The sequence below is a fragment of the Tetrahymena thermophila genome, assembly GCF_000189635.1.
Source record: "Tetrahymena thermophila SB210 genomic scaffold scf_8254470, whole genome shotgun sequence".
In the NCBI taxonomy this organism is placed as follows: domain Eukaryota; phylum Ciliophora; class Oligohymenophorea; order Hymenostomatida; family Tetrahymenidae; genus Tetrahymena; species Tetrahymena thermophila.
In genome coordinates, this window is record NW_002476246.1 from 658,032 (window position 1) to 678,651 (window position 20,620).

At 23.5% G+C, this 20,620-nt stretch overlaps 5 protein-coding genes across 5 annotated transcripts; 4 read left to right on the top strand and 1 right to left on the bottom strand. All coding sequences in view use genetic code 6, as the record gives it.

The window, feature by feature from the left end:
- Window positions 1–1,156: 1,156 nt before the first annotated feature.
- Window positions 1,157–4,244, top strand: TTHERM_00433950 (kinase domain protein; the record flags this gene model as incomplete). The annotated part of the gene is made up of 18 exons (XM_001011420.2): window positions 1,157–1,242; window positions 1,300–1,389; window positions 1,445–1,534; window positions 1,603–1,692; window positions 1,773–1,862; window positions 1,921–2,019; window positions 2,072–2,161; window positions 2,306–2,395; window positions 2,452–2,541; window positions 2,696–2,785; window positions 2,833–2,922; window positions 3,169–3,258; window positions 3,306–3,395; window positions 3,447–3,536; window positions 3,597–3,686; window positions 3,836–3,925; window positions 3,974–4,063; window positions 4,154–4,244. 18 exons carry the CDS (start codon window positions 1,157–1,159, stop codon window positions 4,242–4,244), a joined length of 1,626 nt encoding a protein of 541 aa, XP_001011420.2.
- A 3,449-nt stretch (window positions 4,245–7,693) lies between these two features.
- Window positions 7,694–9,067, top strand: TTHERM_00433940 (LBP/BPI/CETP family, carboxy-terminal domain protein; the record flags this gene model as incomplete). Its single annotated transcript, XM_001011419.3, has 1 exon — window positions 7,694–9,067. One exon carries the CDS (start codon window positions 7,694–7,696, stop codon window positions 9,065–9,067), a length of 1,374 nt encoding a protein of 457 aa, XP_001011419.1.
- Window positions 9,068–12,388: 3,321 nt separating this feature from the next.
- Window positions 12,389–14,374, top strand: TTHERM_00433930 (hypothetical protein; the record flags this gene model as incomplete). Its single annotated transcript, XM_001011418.2, has 7 exons — window positions 12,389–12,475; window positions 12,538–12,668; window positions 12,743–12,874; window positions 13,099–13,356; window positions 13,426–13,615; window positions 13,744–13,798; window positions 14,097–14,374. 7 exons carry the CDS (start codon window positions 12,389–12,391, stop codon window positions 14,372–14,374), a joined length of 1,131 nt encoding a protein of 376 aa, XP_001011418.2.
- A 1,945-nt stretch (window positions 14,375–16,319) lies between these two features.
- Window positions 16,320–18,215, top strand: TTHERM_00433910 (LBP/BPI/CETP family, carboxy-terminal domain protein; the record flags this gene model as incomplete). Its single annotated transcript, XM_001011416.1, has 1 exon — window positions 16,320–18,215. The coding sequence occupies one exon, from the start codon at window positions 16,320–16,322 to the stop codon at window positions 18,213–18,215; it is 1,896 nt and encodes a 631-aa protein (XP_001011416.1).
- Window positions 18,216–18,915: 700 nt separating this feature from the next.
- Window positions 18,916–19,260, bottom strand: TTHERM_00433900 (hypothetical protein; the record flags this gene model as incomplete). The annotated part of the gene is made up of 1 exon (XM_001011415.1): window positions 18,916–19,260. One exon carries the CDS (start codon window positions 19,258–19,260, stop codon window positions 18,916–18,918), a length of 345 nt encoding a protein of 114 aa, XP_001011415.1.
- Window positions 19,261–20,620: the final 1,360 nt, after the last annotated feature.

The following is a 20,620-nucleotide window of genomic DNA, read 5'->3' on the forward strand; positions in this document are numbered from 1 at the left end:
AATACCAAAATATATCAAATAAGCTGACTTGCTTCTTGATTCAATAACTTCTATGATATAAATGGACAACGAAACTGAAAACTAAAAATAGATAAATAATAATAAAATAAATATACTTTAGGTACTCAATCAATAATTAAGGCCTCCTTTAATTAAGATTAATTTCTGATAAAAAAAAATTAAATTTTTTGCTAAAGAAATTGTTTATTTTCTAAAAAGCAAAAATATTTATTTTGGAGTAAATATAAGTTTAGTATTTCTTTATTTAACAACTTATATAAAATATTATGTATTTTTACTTCTAAATAGATTGAATAAAAATAAGATAAATTTTTTATTTTACTCCAAATTACTTTTTTTTTGTTTTATTAAATTTGATTTTAAATTTTCATTCATCTAAGTTTCGATTTTTTGACATTAAAATTATTTTTTATGAATAAATTTGAAGTATAAAGACATGAAATTATTTTATTATCTGATTCTAGTTAATCAATCACAAAGAAATTTATGTGAAATTTTAATAAAAAGTTTTAAAATAAATTTAAAATCAGTTGTTTAAATCTAAATGGAAGATAAAATTTATCAAATTAAAATATCTACTATCAAAATCTATCAGAGTATGTATGTATGTGTGTGTGTGTGTGTGAATATATGAAAATAATATTTTATTTAAGGAATCATTTATTAAATCTAAAATACCAACAAATTTTTAGCTGTTTGAGTAATAAAATAATTATTACTGAGCTTATTTATTTATTTATTAGATAGCTAGTTAGTCATAATAATATTTTGGAAAGTTATTTTTTAATCAACATTATTTAAAATATAATTTGAAAATCTTAAATGTAATCAATTTAATTATCAGTAATATTTTTTAAAAATTGTGAAGAATTAATTAATAAAAAAGAAAAAGACTTAATAATTAATATAGGAAGTAGAATAAAATAAATACTTGTGATATCAATCTTATTTTATTTAAAAACACTAGTCTATCTATCTACCAATCCATCTAATTATAATTAATAGTTTTGTAAACTTTTACTGAATGCCATATCTATTATTCGTTTTAAATTTTTGATATAATCAATTTACAACTATTCTAGTTCATTATTTTGTTTGACTATTCAATTAATCTTCCATCTTATATTACAAAAGCATGCTTCAAACAATTTATTCTTACAATCAGCTTGAAAAGATTACCGCTTAAGCAAACGAGCTTGAAGCATTAATGATAAATTTTATGTATTAATTTTTGTTAGCATTTTTTTGCATAATCAACTTAATTTATATATTTAATAGAAAATATCCATTGAAAAGCAAGGAGATCTTAACCCTCTCAGAATAAATTACAAAATTTTCTGTGTTGAAGGAGCTTTACATAAATTTCTAGTAAATTCCCATTTCTATTTTTAATAAAATTAAAAAATATTTTATGACAATTAAGAGAATGTTTAATAGGTTCAGATGGAGTTCATAGCTTGATGCATTTTTTAAACGGTATGCCTGGTTTAGAAAATATATCAATAAACCTAATGTAAAATATAATACATACAAGCTAATGCAAGACTATTTTTGGCAAAATTTAAAAATTCAAATTAATAGGTTCAACAAAATAAGATAAGAAGGAGTTTAGGAATTAGTGTAAGGTCTGAACAAGTGTGAGAATCTAAGAAAGCTTATGATCAATATCAGGTTTCATATTTATGATTATATTAATAAAGAAAGCAATAAATAATATTTAAATTATTTAAAATTTTAATGATAATATGAAGCGATAACTAAATTGGGAGTGAAGGTATTAAGATATTCACATCGAATTTTATTCCATGTAGAAAAATAGAAAACCTTTCAATAAATCTAGAGTAAATTTTATGAATAAATAAGCTTTGGATACAATACATGTATATATAATATAAATAGGAACAACTAAATCTTGTAATCTAATATAAGTGGATTGACAAAAATATTAAACGGAATAGAGTAATGCTTAAACCTGCAATCTCTCAACCTCAACTTGGCGTAAACTTTCATTAATTATTTTAGATTTATTTATTTATGATTTATTTTTCAGTAACAATTAGTTAGCAGAAATCGGAGCGCAATCGATTTCTACCACTTTGTAGAACTGCCCAAACCTTATTTCCTTATCACTTAATTTGTGGTAATTTAGAATTTAATTTTCTTTATTACTTATCAGATATGTAATTAAAAATCAAGAAAAATCTTATCTGAATAACTACCTACTTATCTATCTTAAATAAATAAATATTATAATAAGATCATCAAATTGTTTTTCTATGAAAAGGTTTAACAAAATAAAGTCAATAGGTGCTAGACATCTTGCTCAGGGCATTTAGTATTGTTTCAAACTTCAAACACTTTTCTTAAATTTAGAGTAATCTTTAGTCAAAAACCATATGAATTAACTATTTAAAAATAATTTAATAATAGATACAATTAGCTTGAAGACGAAGGTGTTTTGTAGATATCTGATTCATTTAAAAGTCTTTGTTTTTTAACAAAACTTACTTTACTTTTATGGTAAAAAAATATTTCTTACAAAAATAAAAAATATTTATTATTAATAATTCTAATAATAAAGACACATTAATATTTTAAATTCAAATAAACTTGAATAAAATTTGTTAATTTATTGATTGTGTTTTAATGACTATTTATTGCATATTATAAAAAGGGGTAATTAAATTAAATTCAATGGAATTTCTGTTTTGTCATAGGCGATTTCTAAACTGAAAATACTTAAAAGCCTCAATCTTGGATTTGAGTAATTTATTTTTATTTTTTTGTTTAACTAAATAAATTTTTTATTAGAGAAAATGAAATTTGTAGAGAAGGTTCAAAACAACTGTCTTAAGCAATCAAAAAAAACACAGAATTACAATTTCTTTAGCTCAACTTTTGGTAAATTTTAATCTAAAATTCTCATCTTATTAATTATTTGTTATTTTTTTTATTAGTTTTTAAAAATTTTGCTATCAGTTAGTTATATTTATTCATCATTTTTTATATTTATCTAATTATTAATTTGCTGTATTTAGTATATTTATTTAAATTATTTCATTCAAAAATGAACTTTTTTCTAGTTATTTAAGATAATTTAAAAAGAATATTCAAGCTAATTTAATGTCTTTTATTTTTAATTTATAGGTTTAGCACTTTTGATGAGTACAGCTGCCAAGAAATTTCAAAGGGTTTTAAATATTGCTAAAATTTAGTTAGTATTTGCATCAGCTTAAAGTAAAAATAAAAATATCCTAAGAAATGAATTAGTAAATTTGTTAAAGTAATAATAAGATTAGATAAGAAGGAGTTAAATCTATTGTTGATGGATTAATTGAATGCAAATCTTTGGATTAGCTGAATTTAAATATAGAGTATAAATTATTTTTATTAATAATAAATTATTTATTTTTTAATCATCTTAGAGGCAATGGAGTAGGAGTTGAAGGTGTTCTAGAACTTTTAAGGTTATTTTAAAATTTATATAGCCTTAGAGATGTTTGCTTGAATTTAGGGTAACTTTAATCATTCAAATTACTTTTATAATAATCAAGCTTATTAACTGAATTAATTAGATTAAACTAAATTGGAGAGTAAGGATGCGCTGTTTTAAGTGAAGCTCTTTAACACTTAAAGTATTTAAAAAAATTACAGCTAAAATTATAGTAAAATCATTTTTTTTTAATTACCACCAAACAAGTTAATTATTTTAAGCTTTAATGAAAAAAAAATAAATTTACCTTAAATATCAAAAAAAAAAATTAATTCATTTGAAAAATAATTTAAATTCAAAGAAATGTTTTATAAAAAATAGGGGAAATTCAATAAAAGAGACAGGAGTGAAAATAATTTAGTTAGGGATTAACAATTTAGAAACTATTTCAATACTAAATTTAAATCTATAGTAATTAATATTTCAGTATTTAAAAACATATTTATTTACTCTTGTTAGTAATAATGAAATAGGATGTAAAGGGGTTTACAATTTTTGTTAAGGTTTGAAATACAATAATAAGTTAAAATAGCTAAATATAGATCTGAGGTATTTAATTACTTACTTACTTGATAAAATTTAATTATTCATAATTAATTCTATTAAATAAAAAATAAAAATATTTTATTTTTATTTAAGGTGGAATTAAATCAGTTCAGAGTATATCACAAAGGTAAAGCATGTGTTGCGCAAGATAAAAAGATTGGTTATCCTATAGTCATATATTTGAAAAAAATATTTCAAAATTAGATAAATATTTAATTTAAAAACCAATGATCAATTGTTTTTTTCTAGTATTTGTTTAAGTTAAACTTAAAAATAAAAAAGCTTTAATTACTAAAAGTTGAGAAAATGAATTTACTATTAATAATAATAGAAAAATATCTCTTTTTTTAGAATATTGATAATTTAAATAAATATATGTATACGTATGTATGTATATATATAGTGGAATACCTGTTAATTTGCAAAAAAAAATATCTGAGATTTTGCGAATTTTTTCATTTTTTCTTTAAAAGAATAAATTAATGATATAGGTTTTATTTATTTGTTGTAAATAATAATAGTAATACAATAAATAAATAATTTTTAATTTTATGATATTAATATTTAATTTAATATTTTCTTTTTTTTGATATGAATATAAAAATAAATATCATATAATAATTAGGTAACAATCAGTAATTTCCATATCATCAACCATCATATATTATAAATAATATTTATATTACGCCATAAATTTATATTTAACCCAATTTGAATATATAGATAGATCATTGATAATCTAATTAAACATTTTTACAACCAAAAACTCTAAAAATAAGAAGGCAGAAAATACATTTAATTATTTTCAGACACCATATAAAGAAATATTATATTATTTTAAGCACATTCAAACTTTTAAGTTCATGCTCATTAACTCCCTAACTCTATAAAATAAATAAACCAACCAATGAATTGAGATATTTGTTTAAAAAATATATAATTGTTATTAGATCTTTGATAATCTTATTTAAAATTCTTTCAACAAAAAACTCCAAAATAAGAAGGCATACATTAAATTATTTTCATAAAACAAATCTCATATAATTTTATGCACATTCAAACTATCAAATTCATGTTACTTATTCTCATGCTCTATTAAATAAATAAATCAACATATTTGTGTATAGAATTTTATTATGATTGATATTTACTTATTATTTATTTAAAAGAAATAAATTTTTTTATGGGTCAATGATAGTTTAATAAAAATATAAATTTTTGGAGAATTGCAATTAATAGAAATTAAATTTTATTGTCTAATTGTAGATTTATTTCTATTTTCATATCTTGCTTCTAACTAACTAACTTAATTAAGTAAAGTTTTAATTTTTTCAGCCAGCAATAACCATCTAGCTGAATATTACTTATTATCCTTTATGGATAAATTATTGGTTCCAAATATAAAGTGTAAGTTTTATTTTTAAATGAGGCATTCGTTATTATTTTATACACATAAACTTTATTGATATCATATCTGAATATTTAAGAAGAGATTTTATTTCAAATAAAAATTGAATAAAATATTTTTGATTATTTCAATCAAGCTGTAAATTAGCAAAGTAATTTCTAAAATATTAAAAATAGAAAAATTGATCATTGAGAGAAAAATAAGAAATTAAATTAAGTATTATTCAAAATACAGCTAGTTTTTAAGATTAATTAATTAATTAGTGGATAAAAACTTTTGAGTATGATTTAATAATTTTTTTCCTTAATAGATTAAATAATTTTCTTTTATATTTACTTCTGAAGGGGCTTTAATCATTCAATAAATTTATAAAATCAAAAAAGTATATTTATTAATCTTAATTAAATGTGTCTTTTATCTTAAAAACCTAATGTCACTTGCTATTCAATAGCAAAAAATTGAAGCTAATTTATTTCAAGCATGAAAATTTGTTTTATTTTTAATTTACTTTTCAGCATTTCTTTTTTACATATTTATGATTAATAATTCGAATATTGATTCATTTAAATTTAAAGTAAAAATAAGATTTTATATTATTCTCTTCAATTATACTTTAAATAAATCAGGCATACTTAGTTAGGTAAAAACTTATGAAATAAACTATAATATTAGAATAACTATTTATAGCATTCAATAAATCTAGTTTTCCTATTCTTAATTAATTTACACCGGCTTATTTAGTTTTACTGCAGAAATACAAATTAAATCAAGAGAATGTGTGGTGTTTAATGTGTTTGTTCAATTTATATTAAATTTCTCCTTCATGTAATAAAAGTAAAATCTCTATAAAGCACAATCTAAAATAAATTATAAAAATAATGACTATTTTTTGTTTAAATTAGATTTATCTAGCATGGGCTATCCATTTCCAATTTATTCTTCATATTCTATTAAGCTTAAATATTTACTTTCATTTTATTTTAAAATGAGGAAATATTCGTAAATTCGTACTTTAATATCAAAACTAGTCTTTTTAGTTTACTAAAAACAATGATTGAAACAAAAGATTATTATTACTCCGTAATCTATCAAGAGAAAAAAATTAATTTGGCTTTTTTCTTCTTTTTATTAGTAATTTGAAGCTTTTGATATGATTACAACATATTTATATTACCGATGAAATTTAATAATATTTCTATTATGAATCTCAAAATACTATTTGAGTGAATAAATGGTTAAAAGGTTATTTATAAATAAAAAAAGTTAAGCTGAACATATAAATTTATCTTCTACTCATTTTATTTCACTTTTATATATTTATTTAAATATTGAAAACACACTACTGTATTTTTGATATAAATTTTAATTTTGTATTTTTTTACCTTGGATTATTTACAATAAATGTGTGACAATAAATTAATTAATTTTGATTGTCAAAATAATTTATTGTAAACACAAATTATGAGGCTGTCTATTTCTTAGATTATTACAAAAACTTTGAGATAAGCAAGCTAGATGTGCTTAAAATATGTAGCGCAAAATAAGAATAATTGAAATAAATATGAAAAATAGAATTAATTAGTTTGAAAAATAATTTTAGAATATTTATAAAGCATTCAAAATATTTTATAGGTTACAACTAATTATATGACTGGGGTGTAAGAAATGTTTGGATTGATGATTTAATTTTGTATTAATTGATTGATTTGATTAATTTACTTTTCTCAAACCAGAAAAAAAAAAAAATTATGGATAAGATTTGTTTTGGTTGATAAACAGGATTTTTGAAATAAATTAATCTAAACTAGTCATATTAATCTTCTTATTATCTCCAAAGATTTATTTACTTTAACAAAAAATAAGATTAATTTTGTCTTAATCAGATTAGATAAGAGGAAATAGGAAATTAATTGTTAGACTTTATCAATCTCAATTTATAATAAAAATCAACAATGGATATCTGCTTTTTTCATTTTTTTTAATGGATTTTAAAAATATTTATCAAAAGTTTAACTTTCTCTAATTGTGATTTCCTTTATGCTACTTTTATTAATTATTCCTACATTGGGTTATCTAAAAAAAATAAACATAAATCCTTCAAATGACAAGTTTTCCTAATTTCCCTAATCCTTTATCTCATTTTAAATTAGCTCAAATTTACTTCAGGATTCAATATAATAAATATTAAATAAATTAAAAAGTTAGACTTAAAAAAAGAAAAGAAGATGAATAAACAAATCATTGCTCTCTTTATGATTGCTACTTTTGCAATCGCTTAAACTCCTGGTGCTAGAATCCACTTAACTGCTGGTTTCATGAACAAGGCTAAGGACTGGGCTTTACCCACTCTCATCCCCGGTGGTAAGTTAGACCTTAACGCTCCTGACACTGATGCTTCTGGTTTCCACTTATCAAATATGCACGGTGAATTAGAAATCCCTCCTGAGACTATCTCTTTCTCTATCACTGAAAATAACTTCGAACTCTCCATTAATGACATGCACGTTTCTTTCCATTTCGAAGCTAAGTTAAACAAGTTCATTAAGGGTTCTGCTTCCCCCTCTGGTACCTTCTCCACTGATGTTACTGTTAGTTTCGGTATCAACGGTGCCGGTCAATTATAAGTTGCCTCTTTCGGTATCCACAACTTCAGAATCGGTCACACCACCGTCGATTTACCCGGATTCGTTAAGGCCATCCTCAACTTCTTCATTGATCTCCTCTCTAGAATCGTTCAAGGCAAACTTAACGATATGGCCCCTGGTATCTAAAACTAAATTAACGCTATGTTGACTAAGTCTCCCACTGAAACTGGTTTCGGTAACTTACCCATCGGTTTGGACCTCACCTTCAGCAATGCCATCCAACTTACTTCTGGACAAATGATTGTTGCTTTGAATCTCTTTGCTTACAACAACCAAAAGCCCAAGGTTAGACCCCCCTTCGAAAACCCCACCCCCTTCCCTGCTGGTCCCGCTGCTCAAGACTTCACTTTCTTCTTAAGTGAATACACCCTTAACTCCATGTCTTTCGCTGCTTTCGACACTGGTATGATGGCCAAGGACTTCGGTATCGATATCCTCTAAAAGCTCTCCTCTGTTGAATAACTTAATGGTATGCTCGGTGGTATTGAAGATGTCCTCAAGAGTGCTACCGTTACCGTTAAGGTTCATGCTGGTAACTACCCCTAATTCAACATTGCTGGTGGTGTCTTCTCCCTCGCTACTGACTTAGTTGCTGAATTGGTTGCTACCTATGCTGACAAGACTATCCCCATCCTTGGATTAAACATTGCTACCAACTTTGGTGTCTCTGCTTCCGTTGTCAACAACTCCTTCCTCGGTTTCCACATTGACCACGCTCAATTGACCAAGTTCGACGTTACCCTCTCTACCTTCAAGACCATTAACTTAGAATAAGTCACCACTTTAATCAACAACGTTTTGGCTTTCTTCTTACCTGAAATTAACGAAAAGTTCTGCAACGGTCAAATCCCCATGAACGGTGCTAACTTCGTCCTTAGCGGTGCTGCCCTCGAATTAGTCGACCACCACATCATGGTCCAAGCTACCCCCTAATTCGGTAACTTCGCCCTCTGATAAACATTTAAAATTAACATAAAATAATAAATATGAATATTTCATATATATTATATATGTGTACTTTATAACAAAACGTGTTAAATTTATAAATAAATAACAAACTACTATTAAATTCTTTTCAAAGTATTTTAAAAATTAAAAGGAATATTAAATAACCAACCATTTTTTTAAAAAAAAACTCCAAATAAAAAAATATATTTACAAATCTAAAGTAATCAAAAGATAATAAGCACGTACTAACTATGATACACTGCTTTATTTAAATTTAAAGAAAACATAGATTTTTAGCGAATATTTTTCTAATTTATCAACAAACAAACAAAAATTATACAATTCATAATAAAATATAAAAATTAAGTATTTAAATTATCAGATTATTATTTTAGGACATAATCCAAAATCACGATTATCTCTTAAAATATTTGAATTAAATAAAATAAAGTGTAATATATTTATAAAATCTAATTATATGACATTAATATTATTTGTTTGGAAAGACTTTCATATTATATAATCTTTTTGAAAATTAAAATTTCTTATGATATAAATTGATCAAATAGTATTATTAATATAAAGTCACTTTGATATTTAAATTATTTATTGATACATGCAAAAATAAACCAAATAATTCCTTAAAAAGAATACCTATTGCTCTAGTGAGAAATTTTAAGATAGTTAATCCTCTTTCTATGATTTGCATATAAATTGCTTTTTTTCTTAAAAAAAACTAAAATTATTTAAAATACCTTTACTTACAACATTTCAGCTAACAGTTATAAGACAATCAATGTAAATATTAAATAAATGATCTTAGTTAATTTCAAAAATTTTTTATTTTTTTGAAAAATAATATTTAAAAATAGATACTCTTGTTTTTATTTAAATATAATCGGAAATAAATTTATTTTAGAAAATATTTTTACCATCCTTATATTTCTCTATATTTTAAATTTCAAGTATACAAAAATTTCAAACACTACCACCTACGCCCAGATAACTGACCTGAGGAAACTCCTAACTATTTCCTAGGCTACATCAGATCACTAGCATTATTAAGAAATACATGTTAGTGACTCCCAAGCATATTACTCCTCTCGATCGAAGATACACGATTTATAGATGGTAAAAGAATCAACTTTTAAAAATTATTTGATATGATCATTTTAATACTGATAAAGCAGTCTTACTATTTTAACCTTAAAATAATTTATCAATAGCTGATTATTTTTATTCTAGAAAAAAACAGACATAGTATATTTTTTCTGAGTGATTAGTTACCATAAACATAGATTTATCATTAAATATAAAGCAACCTTTTTTATTTTCCAAAATTTTCATAAATATATAATATAAATATCAATTAACTAGTAATTTATGTTTTTAATCTATTAGAAAGGACAATTTTACTTGCTTTGATTTACATTTTACCTTAAGATTTTATTAGTAATAAAAATATTATTGCTTATAAACACTTTTTTTGCTAAATATTTCTAAAAAACTATCAAAAATATTTAAAAAACTTTTTTACCACTCAAAATATGATGTGGGAAATTCCTTGCATAAATTACATTTAAAACCAGTAAAATGATATTCAGGTCTTGCTTGCATAAATATTTCTTCAACTTAATGTTATTATTATAAATTATAAATAGAAATTGCTTGTTTTACCAATATTTTACAATTTTAATTAATCTATTGGTTGGCTAAGTAAGTAGATAAATAAATAAATAAAAACTAAATTCATACATAAAAATACAAAATAAAAAAAATATTTATTTTTTATATTTTATGTGGATGAAACAAGGTGGATAATTATTATATTTTTAAAATAAATTAAAAATATTTTTACCCAAGAGCATTCAAAATTCTACTGATGATATCATAACATTAAGGCATATACAGATGTTTCAAATTTTTATTTATACTAGTTCCTATTTATATGCTAAATTAATGTTGGAGATTTGGAAGATATTATATTAAACAAGATTATCAAAGACGTATTTTGTATCTGCAACTAACATCAATTACAGTGTTAGACAGATACTCAATTTAACTAATTTTTTGTTATACTTTTATCAAATAATTTTAATAAATTTCTACTTCAGCTTTTACTTTACATTTTATTGCTCATGACAACAAATGAATCATAATCCTCATATTGAGATCTATAATAAGACCTTCTATATTATTTTCAAATGCAATTATTTAATCAGTTTTAGCTTTTCTTATAGGAATTAAATCTGCTAAACAATTTTTAAAGTAATTGATTGAGCTCTTATAGATTTTACTAATTAAAAAATTAAAAATAACTGTATTATTCCAAACTATTTGAATCCAATCAAGTAGAACTTATTTTTTTATTATAAATTGAAGATTGGAAATTCAAAGACCTTTAGAAGATACCTTTTTCAGATGAAACCTATTTAAATAGTAGTAAATAATGAATAAAATAGATAAGGAAAAGAGATAATTAAGCATTTAACGTCTAATTAAATAAAATAGTATTGATTTAGTAATTTATTAATTAGACCTATTTATTATTTTTGATTTTTTTTTTTTATCTATCTATCTATCTATCTATCTATCTATCTATCTATATCTTTTTACTATTATCATTTATTATTGATGTCAATTTCTTGTAAAAAATTTTAATTTTAAGATTCTTGAACAAGAGTTTTCAACAATAAAAATAGGTAACTCTTCTACAATAAATAATAAGTATTTGATGTTTTTTTTTTTAATTAAACAGGTTTTACCAACCAACTTTTTATATATTGATAAAATATAATCATCTCTATTTTGTGTGAAAGAAAGTATTTATTTAAATAGTTTACAAATTAAGCTTTCCTTACTTAAATAATTTTTAAACTTATCTTTTTATAACTCTAATTAAACATTTTTAGGATAAATATAAAATTTTCAGTTTTAAAACTAAATATCTAATTATATCCTTATTTAAACACAATTAAAAATATTCAAAAGTATCAATCAAGACAATATTAAAAACTATATTATATTAATTATTTATTCAATTAGTAAGTGAATTAGTTTACAATTAATAAATCTGTTAACTATGTAGGTAAATTTAAATATTTTATTTTAAAATTTTTTCAAAATATTTTTTTAGTAGAAATTGAGAAATCAAATCTTTAAAATTAATTAAAGACAGACATGCAAATAATCTTTTGTTGTAATAATTTTAATTAATCATAATATAAAAATTTTTTATATACTCTATCTATATATCAATCAATAAAAGTACTAGCTACTTTTTGCAACTATTTTACTATCAATCTATTTGTAAAAAACTCATATTTAATGGTCAGGTTAGACTTTTATGGAACTGGGAAAGATAGTAGATTGATTAAATCGATGCAAAACTTTCCTCCTTTAATGGCAAGTCCTGTAGAGAGTTATTTTATTACTAGATTAATTCTTTAATGTAAAAAATATAATTGTTTCAATAGGACAAGAGCTCTTCATTGGAGCAAAGAAATGAGTTAGATAAGAATTTTAAAGCTGAAAGCAGAATCTAACATGAAAGTTAAATTTACAGAGATAATTTTAAGCAAAATAATTGTAGTTATTCATAAGACAAGTAAAATTTCTTGAAATAAATAAATAAATTGAGTTTATCCATAATTAACACTTATTACTTTTAATTTGAAATAGGAAGTATTTTTAAAGTCATTATGACTCTTTGAAATAAAAAAGTTAAGCTTATGATACAACAAAATAATAATCTTTAAATAGCCCATTTCATTCATCCAGCTTAAAGCTCTTCAGTAATAAAGCCTATGCAGAGTAAATATAACACATATTATTTCAATTCTTTTATTATATATAAATTATATTAAGTACTTATTAAATTATATTATTTTTGTATGTATGAATGGTCATTAAGTAATGAGGACTTTTAGTAGAAAAAAGAAATTTAGATTTTTTTGTTATATTTCAAAATCGATTAATTAATTTAAGGGTTTTTAGAAAAAAATGACCTTCTTATTGCTTAAAATATTCTAAATTAGATCTCCAAGAAATAACTAAGTAAATAAAAGTAACTTTTCAACAAGAGTGCAGAGCTTAAATGCTACAAGAAATAGTGATAACAATAAGAATTTTCATGATTAGATTTCAAACTAAGCAAGTCCAGTTGCATAAACGAAGTCTAGCTTAAACGTGAATAATATAAATGGAAGTATTGAAAAAGATCATTTTTATGTGACAAGACCTTTACTTAGAATAAATAAAGATTTTATTGAAAAACCTTTAATTAAGAATGTCTAGTAAATATATTTATGTTGATAAGAAAAATGTAAATTATATTTTTAACTTTAATTATGTTATCAAAAAAGAGTGGTATCAGATGATCTGCCTAACTGGTGCTAGTCAACTAACAAGTATTACACTCCAGAAAATATTGATAAAACTAAAAAGTCGAAGATAGTTATAAAAAAAAACCAAGATATTTTTGGAAACGATATTAAAATGTATCCCAACAATTTTAAATTTTTCTGCGAACCACCATCTGAAGGACAAAGATTTGTGAGTCTTTTCTTAAATTTATAAAAAGATTTCATTTTAAATTAAAGTTTTTTTTGAGGGTGTAATAATTCAAATTTATATTTTTCATGCTTTGTTTCTTTCTATATTAATTATTCTTATTTAATCAGGAAAAGAAAAGGATGGTGATTGCAGACCGATAAGAAGATTCTAAAAAAACATAAAGTAAGAATATTTTAAATTCATTGTTTGTTGATCGAGTGTTTGTTTGTATAAACAAATTTTATGTAATTAATCATTAATAGCTATTTTTAAATATTAATTTGAATTTCTTCTTATTTATTCATTTAAATTCAATGAATATTTGCCATCTTTATTTAATTTTCCACAAAAATTAAGAATTGTTCATGTATTCATAATAAACACTGTTAGCTGTGCATTTATTTACCATGAGAATAATACTTTTTTTTCGATCAGAAACGTTGCTTATAAACTTTTCTTTTATACAATAACCTATAATTAGCAAAAAAGGAATTAATGCTAGGCAAACTTAGACTGAGATGGGATGAAGATGTAAAAAAGTAAAAATATGAACCTCGCTTGCCTTTGAAGATAGGACACGAAAACGAAACTCCATACATTAAAAAATTAGAAATGAAAAGAAATTCATCCCTTAACGAGTTTAGAAAGATAGGTGAAGTAGATCAATTCAAACGCGAAAATCGAGATAAACCTGTATAGCTTAAAATTGGACATGGCATACCAGAGATAATAAATCCAATAAAATTTAATTTATCATGAATACAAATTTAGAACAGGTATATATTTCTCTAAGTAAAAATTTTGAACTGTAAACAATCAATTTGTTGAGTAGAAATGAATTCAAACAAAAAACTAGTTAAAAATAAATTGAGAATAAATAAAGATGACAAGCAAATAAATAATTAAATAGATTAATAAAATAAATAGTTTATAATCATAAATAATTTATATTTATCAAAATAGTTTATCAATTTATTTAAATTGATGGGAGAAACTGACCTCTTATCTTCTTTCTTTCTTTGTGTTTGTGTTTATTAATTTATATTTATCCATTTAAATATTTAAAATAAAGTGTAAAGCAAAGCAAATATTTTCAAATCACATTCAATCATTAAACCAATTAAAAAAATTTTTAATTTGTTAGTTTAAAAGAAAGTAAACACTTTTGTCTTTATCATATAAACAAAGAAACACTGCATGCTTTTTTGTTTGTTTTATATTTTGATATGATTATTTTAAAGAGACTATTAAAATCCTTTGAGTGTTAATGTAAATTATTATAGCACCGGTTAATACTATAACTGATAGAGCAAAATAAAGAAAGGATTTATTTTTTTAAGATTTTGAATCTTTAGCTTTCAGGAAGATGGCATTGGTTAACAACAATTTATGAATATGAATGATTTCTTTAAAAATAAAATAGACTCTGAAAATATAAAAAATTAATCCTTGGATTAAAAAAAAATTTACTTAGATTTGTTGGTAAGAAGACCTCGTTAAATTCAATTTATGGCTTTGATTGTGATAACAATTCTAAAAATCAACTATTGATTGTAAATTTGCAAAAACATTGCATAACATAGGATCAGAATTCTGATATTAATTTATTAAATAATTTTTTAATGTTACTAATTTACCAGCAATTAGTAAGTGTAAATAAGATGATCAAAATTAAAATTGAAGGAAAAACAAATGTTGGAATTAATTTATTGGATTGGTAAAGTTACTAGGTGAATGTATAAATCTAGCTTTTGTTTTACCCAATTAATAGCTTCTTAGCATTTTATGATTACTGCCTTAAGATAAATTAAATAAAGATAACTTCTGATACTATAAATTTCTAATCAATCAAAAGCAATTTTATTAATTTTATTCACTTGCTCAGTTCGATTTCTTTTCCCAATAGAAACAATTATAAAAGATAAAAAATTAGAATGCATAATCACTAAAAGTCTGTAATGTAAGTTATAATTTGGCATGCAGTGACAAGAAAGGATTTACTTATAATTATTGCGTAAATCAAAAAAGAGTTTATTGTATAGAGCTAAATTTTATTTCACTTTTTGAAGTATGAAAATTTATTTAAATTTTAAATTATGAAACGAAGTGTAATCTTTTTTAATTTAATAAATCCACATAATATCAGTACTTATTATTTACTCTAAGCTGCATTTTAGAACTAATTTTATTTTGGCTTTTTTTCTCTTTTGTATATTAAGTTAAGGATATTGACAGCTCATTTAATGAGAAAGATTGATTATTTGATTATTTATCTTTGCGTTTATTTTATTTTAATCACATTATCGCTACCGCTTGCTTATTATTTTATTTCTTTCTTTCATTCTTTCTAATTAGCTTTCTTTCTAAAAATTGAGTTAGTAAGAAATAAATTGAGATATTTTTAGTATCTCATAGGATAAAATATATATTTGGAAATAAAATTCCCTTTGCTAATTTTAATTACATTGATTGAATGCGTGTGTATTACTTTAGATTTCAAAATTTTTTGTTTAATTTTGCTTGATTTTATCATGGTTTCTTTACATTTAACTAGTGATGATAAATTAATTCCATCAGATTATCAAAGAACTTTTTTTTATTTTAAAAGTTAAATATGACAGAAATCCTCTATTATAGATTCACTAAACTAATAGGTTGTAAGGGTTTAGTATGAAGAAATCCTTGATGATAATAGGATTTGAGGATGAAGTAGAATGCAGTGTGTAATGAAGAACAAAAAACATTTTAAGAAGTGGTATTAAGATTTACTTAGTGTGTAAAAAGAGATCAAAGGTTCCTTTTAATCCCAAGAAATTCTTACTTAATATTTGCTAAAGAATATTTTGGTTGTGGAGAATTAGTTTTTGTTTTACGCATTAATCAAGATAAAGAGAGAGAATAACACTTTTAATAAGAAGAATTTTAACTTAATTAATAAAAAAGTAGATTGATTGTAAAACAAGATAGTCAAGATTCGTCAGATTTATTAATTCGCTCATTATTTTAATAGCTTTTACATATAAAAGGAAAAATCTTGATCAAATTAGATTAGACAAAAGATAACCAGAAATCAAATCAAATCTGTGTGACTTTTGTAATCGCTAATTCACTCTAGATCACAAATCAACTAACTATTTGCAATTAAAATTAGCTCTTATTCACACCAGGATTCAATATAATTATTATAAATTAATTAAAAAGTTAGACTTTAAAAAAAGAAAAGAAGATGAACAAACAAATCATTGCTCTCTTTATGATTGCTACTTTTGCAATCGCTTAAGCTCCTGGTGCTAGAATCCACTTAACTGCTGGTTTCATGAACAAGGCTAAGGACTGGGCTTTACCTACCGTTCTCCCCGGTGGTAACTTAGATATTGCTATCCCTGATCAAGATGCTTCTGGCTTCCACTTATCTAATATGAATGGTTAATTAAGTATCCCCCCCGAGACTATTACTTTCTCCATCACTGAAAATAACTTCCAACTCTCTATCAATGATATGCATCTTTCCTTCCACTTTGATGCTAAGTTGAACAAGTTTGTTAAGGGTTCTGCTTCTCCCTCTGGTACCTTCTCCACTGATATTAATGTCAGCTTCGGTATCAACGGTGCTGGTCAATTATAAATTGCTGGTTTCGGTATCAATAACTTCAGAATCGGTCACACCACCGTCGATTTACCCGGATTCGTCAAGGGTATCCTCAACTTCTTCATTGATCTCCTCTCCAGATTCATCCAAAGCAAGCTTAACGATGTTGCCCCCGGTATCAGAGATTAAGTTAATGCTATGTTGACCAGATCTCCCACTGAATCTGGTTTCGGTAGCTTACCCATCGGTTTAGACCTCACTTTCAGCAATGCTATTGAACTCACCTCCGGTTAAATGATCGTTGCTACTAACCTTTATGCTTACAACAATCAAAAGCCCAAGGTTAGACCCCCCTTCGAAAACCCCACCCCCTTCCCTGCTGGTCCCGCTGCTCAAGACTTCACTTTCTTCTTAAGTGAATACACCCTTAATTCCATGTCTTTCGCTGCTTTCGACACTGGTATGATGGCCAAGGACTTCGGTATCGATATCCTCTAATAACTTTCCTCTGTTGACCAACTCAATGGTATGCTCGATGGTCTCGCTGATGTCCTCTCAAGTGCTACCGTTACCGTTAAGGTTCATGCTGCTAACTACCCCTAATTCAACATTGCTGGTGGTGTCTTCTCCCTCGCTACTGACTTAGTTGCTGAATTGGTTGCTACTTATGCTGACAAGACTATTCCCATCCTTGGATTAAACATTGCTTCTAACTTTGGTGTCTCTGCTTCCGTTGTCAACAACTCTTTCCTCGGTTTCCACATTGATCACGCTCAATTGACCAAGTTCGACGTTACCCTCTCTACCTTGAAGACTGTCAACTTAGAATAAGTCACTACTTTAATCAACAACGTTTTGGCTTACTTCTTACCTGAAATTAACGAAAAGTACTGCAACGGTCAAATCCCCATGAACGGTGCTAACTTCGTCCTTAGCGGTGCTGCCCTCGAATTAGTCGACCACCACATCATGGTCCAAGCTACCCCCTAATTCGGTAACTTCGCCCTCTGAAAAGTGTGAAAAAAAATTTAACTTATCATAATAAATATTAATTGTTCATATATATAAATATTTTATATATGTACTCTATAATAATAATGTGTATTAAATTTAAAAACAAAATATAAAATAAATATTTTTTTTTAATTGAATTTATAAAAAAAAAACTAAAAAAACAAATCAAAGAAAAAAATCTACATATTTTAAATTAAAAAAAATGAAAAGAAAACTTTTTATAAGTAATTATTTTTTGAAAATTAATTAATATATGTAAATTTAGTTTGTAAATACCAACGTATAAAGAGAGAATTAATTGCATAGACTATTACTAGAATTTGATAACTAAAATGGATAAATTACCTCATTTCAAAGTTAGTTATTTATTAATTAATTGCACTTCAACAAAGAAAAGAGTGAATCAATTTAAATATGTTTAGTAAATAAATAATTGACTAAATTTTTAAAGAATTTAAAAAATTTATGATATTTGTTGGTAAGTATTGCTATTGTTGTTGATTTTTTGTTTTTGAATGAACTTTTGCATGATAAAAAAAATTAAGAGAAATTTAAAAAGAAGTAGGATTTATCAAATCAAATTTTATTGATTTTTTCTGTTTAATTAAAAGAAGAAACAAAGTACAAACAAATATTAAAAAACAAGCAAATAAGCAAATTAAGTCTGGTTAGTAAACTGAAAAAATATTTTTATAACTCAATAGCAATCTGAATACTTACATTATTCATAATTTTCAAAACAAATTTAGTCACAAGCTGAGTCTTTGCATTCAGAATAGCAAAGAAGTAATTCATTTTTGCATAGACTATCGCATTATTTAATTGATGCTGCATAATCTTCTGAATCATAATTCTAGCAATTGAATAAGCAATTATCAAGAAAAGGGAAACATAACATATTTTTTTCCAATTTATTTTTATGTTTTGAGCATTTTTCATAATGAGCAGTGCAAATTTTAAAGCAGTTGCTTTTTTGAGCATCCTAGCATTTGATTTCTTGAAAAGCTATAAGAAAAATGACCAAGATATAAAAGACTCTCATTTAAAAATTTGAAGTGTTGTTAAATTATTTATTTATTTATCTCTTTATTTCTACTATTTTTAAAAACTATCAATTTATTTATTCAAAGTCTCAAGCTAATATTAGTAATTTAAATAAAATAAACTAAACTAACGTTCAAATTCTTAAAATAGTAATTAATTAAAAAGGCTTAAATTTATTTCAAATAATCTAAGATAAATAAAAAATTAGTATTTGTTTTAAAAATACATTTCTTCTATTCATTTTGTTGAAATATTTGAATTTATATTTAATTAATCAATCAATATTAAATGTCTTAGATAAATTATAAATTAGTACTTGCTAATGAAATTCAGTTGAAGAAAGGAAACTATTATAAAGTATACCATATTATTATTATTATTCGTGTATATAGCCTTGAAAAAGGCAGTACTCTAGGGACTATATTTATATATTAGTACTTGCTTTTAAAATAAACTTCTACTATTAATTTATTGAAATATTTTATTTATTTTTTTACTTAAATAATTAGTAATTTCATCAAATATTTGATTTCAAATCATTTAAGATTAATTGTAATAAATTAATATTTGTTTTAAAAACTTTTTTCTTTTGTTATATTGAAAAATTATTTTAATACAAAAAATTCTAAAAATATTTTAATATGTTTTTAAATTTCAAAATATTTTAATTATTGAAACAATTTTAGATGAAAAAATTTTATTTATTTATTTAAATTTTTTACTATTAATTATTTGTTAAAAATATTCACTTAAACAGATAAATAAAGGCTACAGCTAATACCTTTATATTTTATGATTGATATATATATTGAAAATATTTTCATAATTATTCAATTTTAACATTTTCTTGATTGATTGATTGTTATTATTTAATATATTTAATCACATTTGTTAAATTTGGAAGACCACAATAATTCTATTTGATTTATTTCTTACCTTAAATTGAGGATGCTAGCTAGATATATTGAGGTAGTAAAAATTATATTATTTCATCACAATTTGTTGTACTATTTGAATGAAAAAAAAAAAAAAAATAATGAATAAAGCATCATTTGGAATAATTTATTTGGATGAAGGCAACTTAGCTGGTAAACTGGTAATATTTTTGATAATTTAATATTTAGTTTACTTTTAATTTATATTTTTGTAAGTCCTTAAAAGTTATTAATAAGAAAAAGTAAAATATTTATAATGATGATCATATTTATTTTTTACTAAAAAACAAAGAGTTTTATATCTAATTAATGTAATATTTACAAAATAATTTAATTATTTTTATTTTAAAATTTAATTTAAGTAAGATAAAGCAGTACAATTTTGTATTGCACATTTATATAATGGTTCATTTTAGGTTTAAT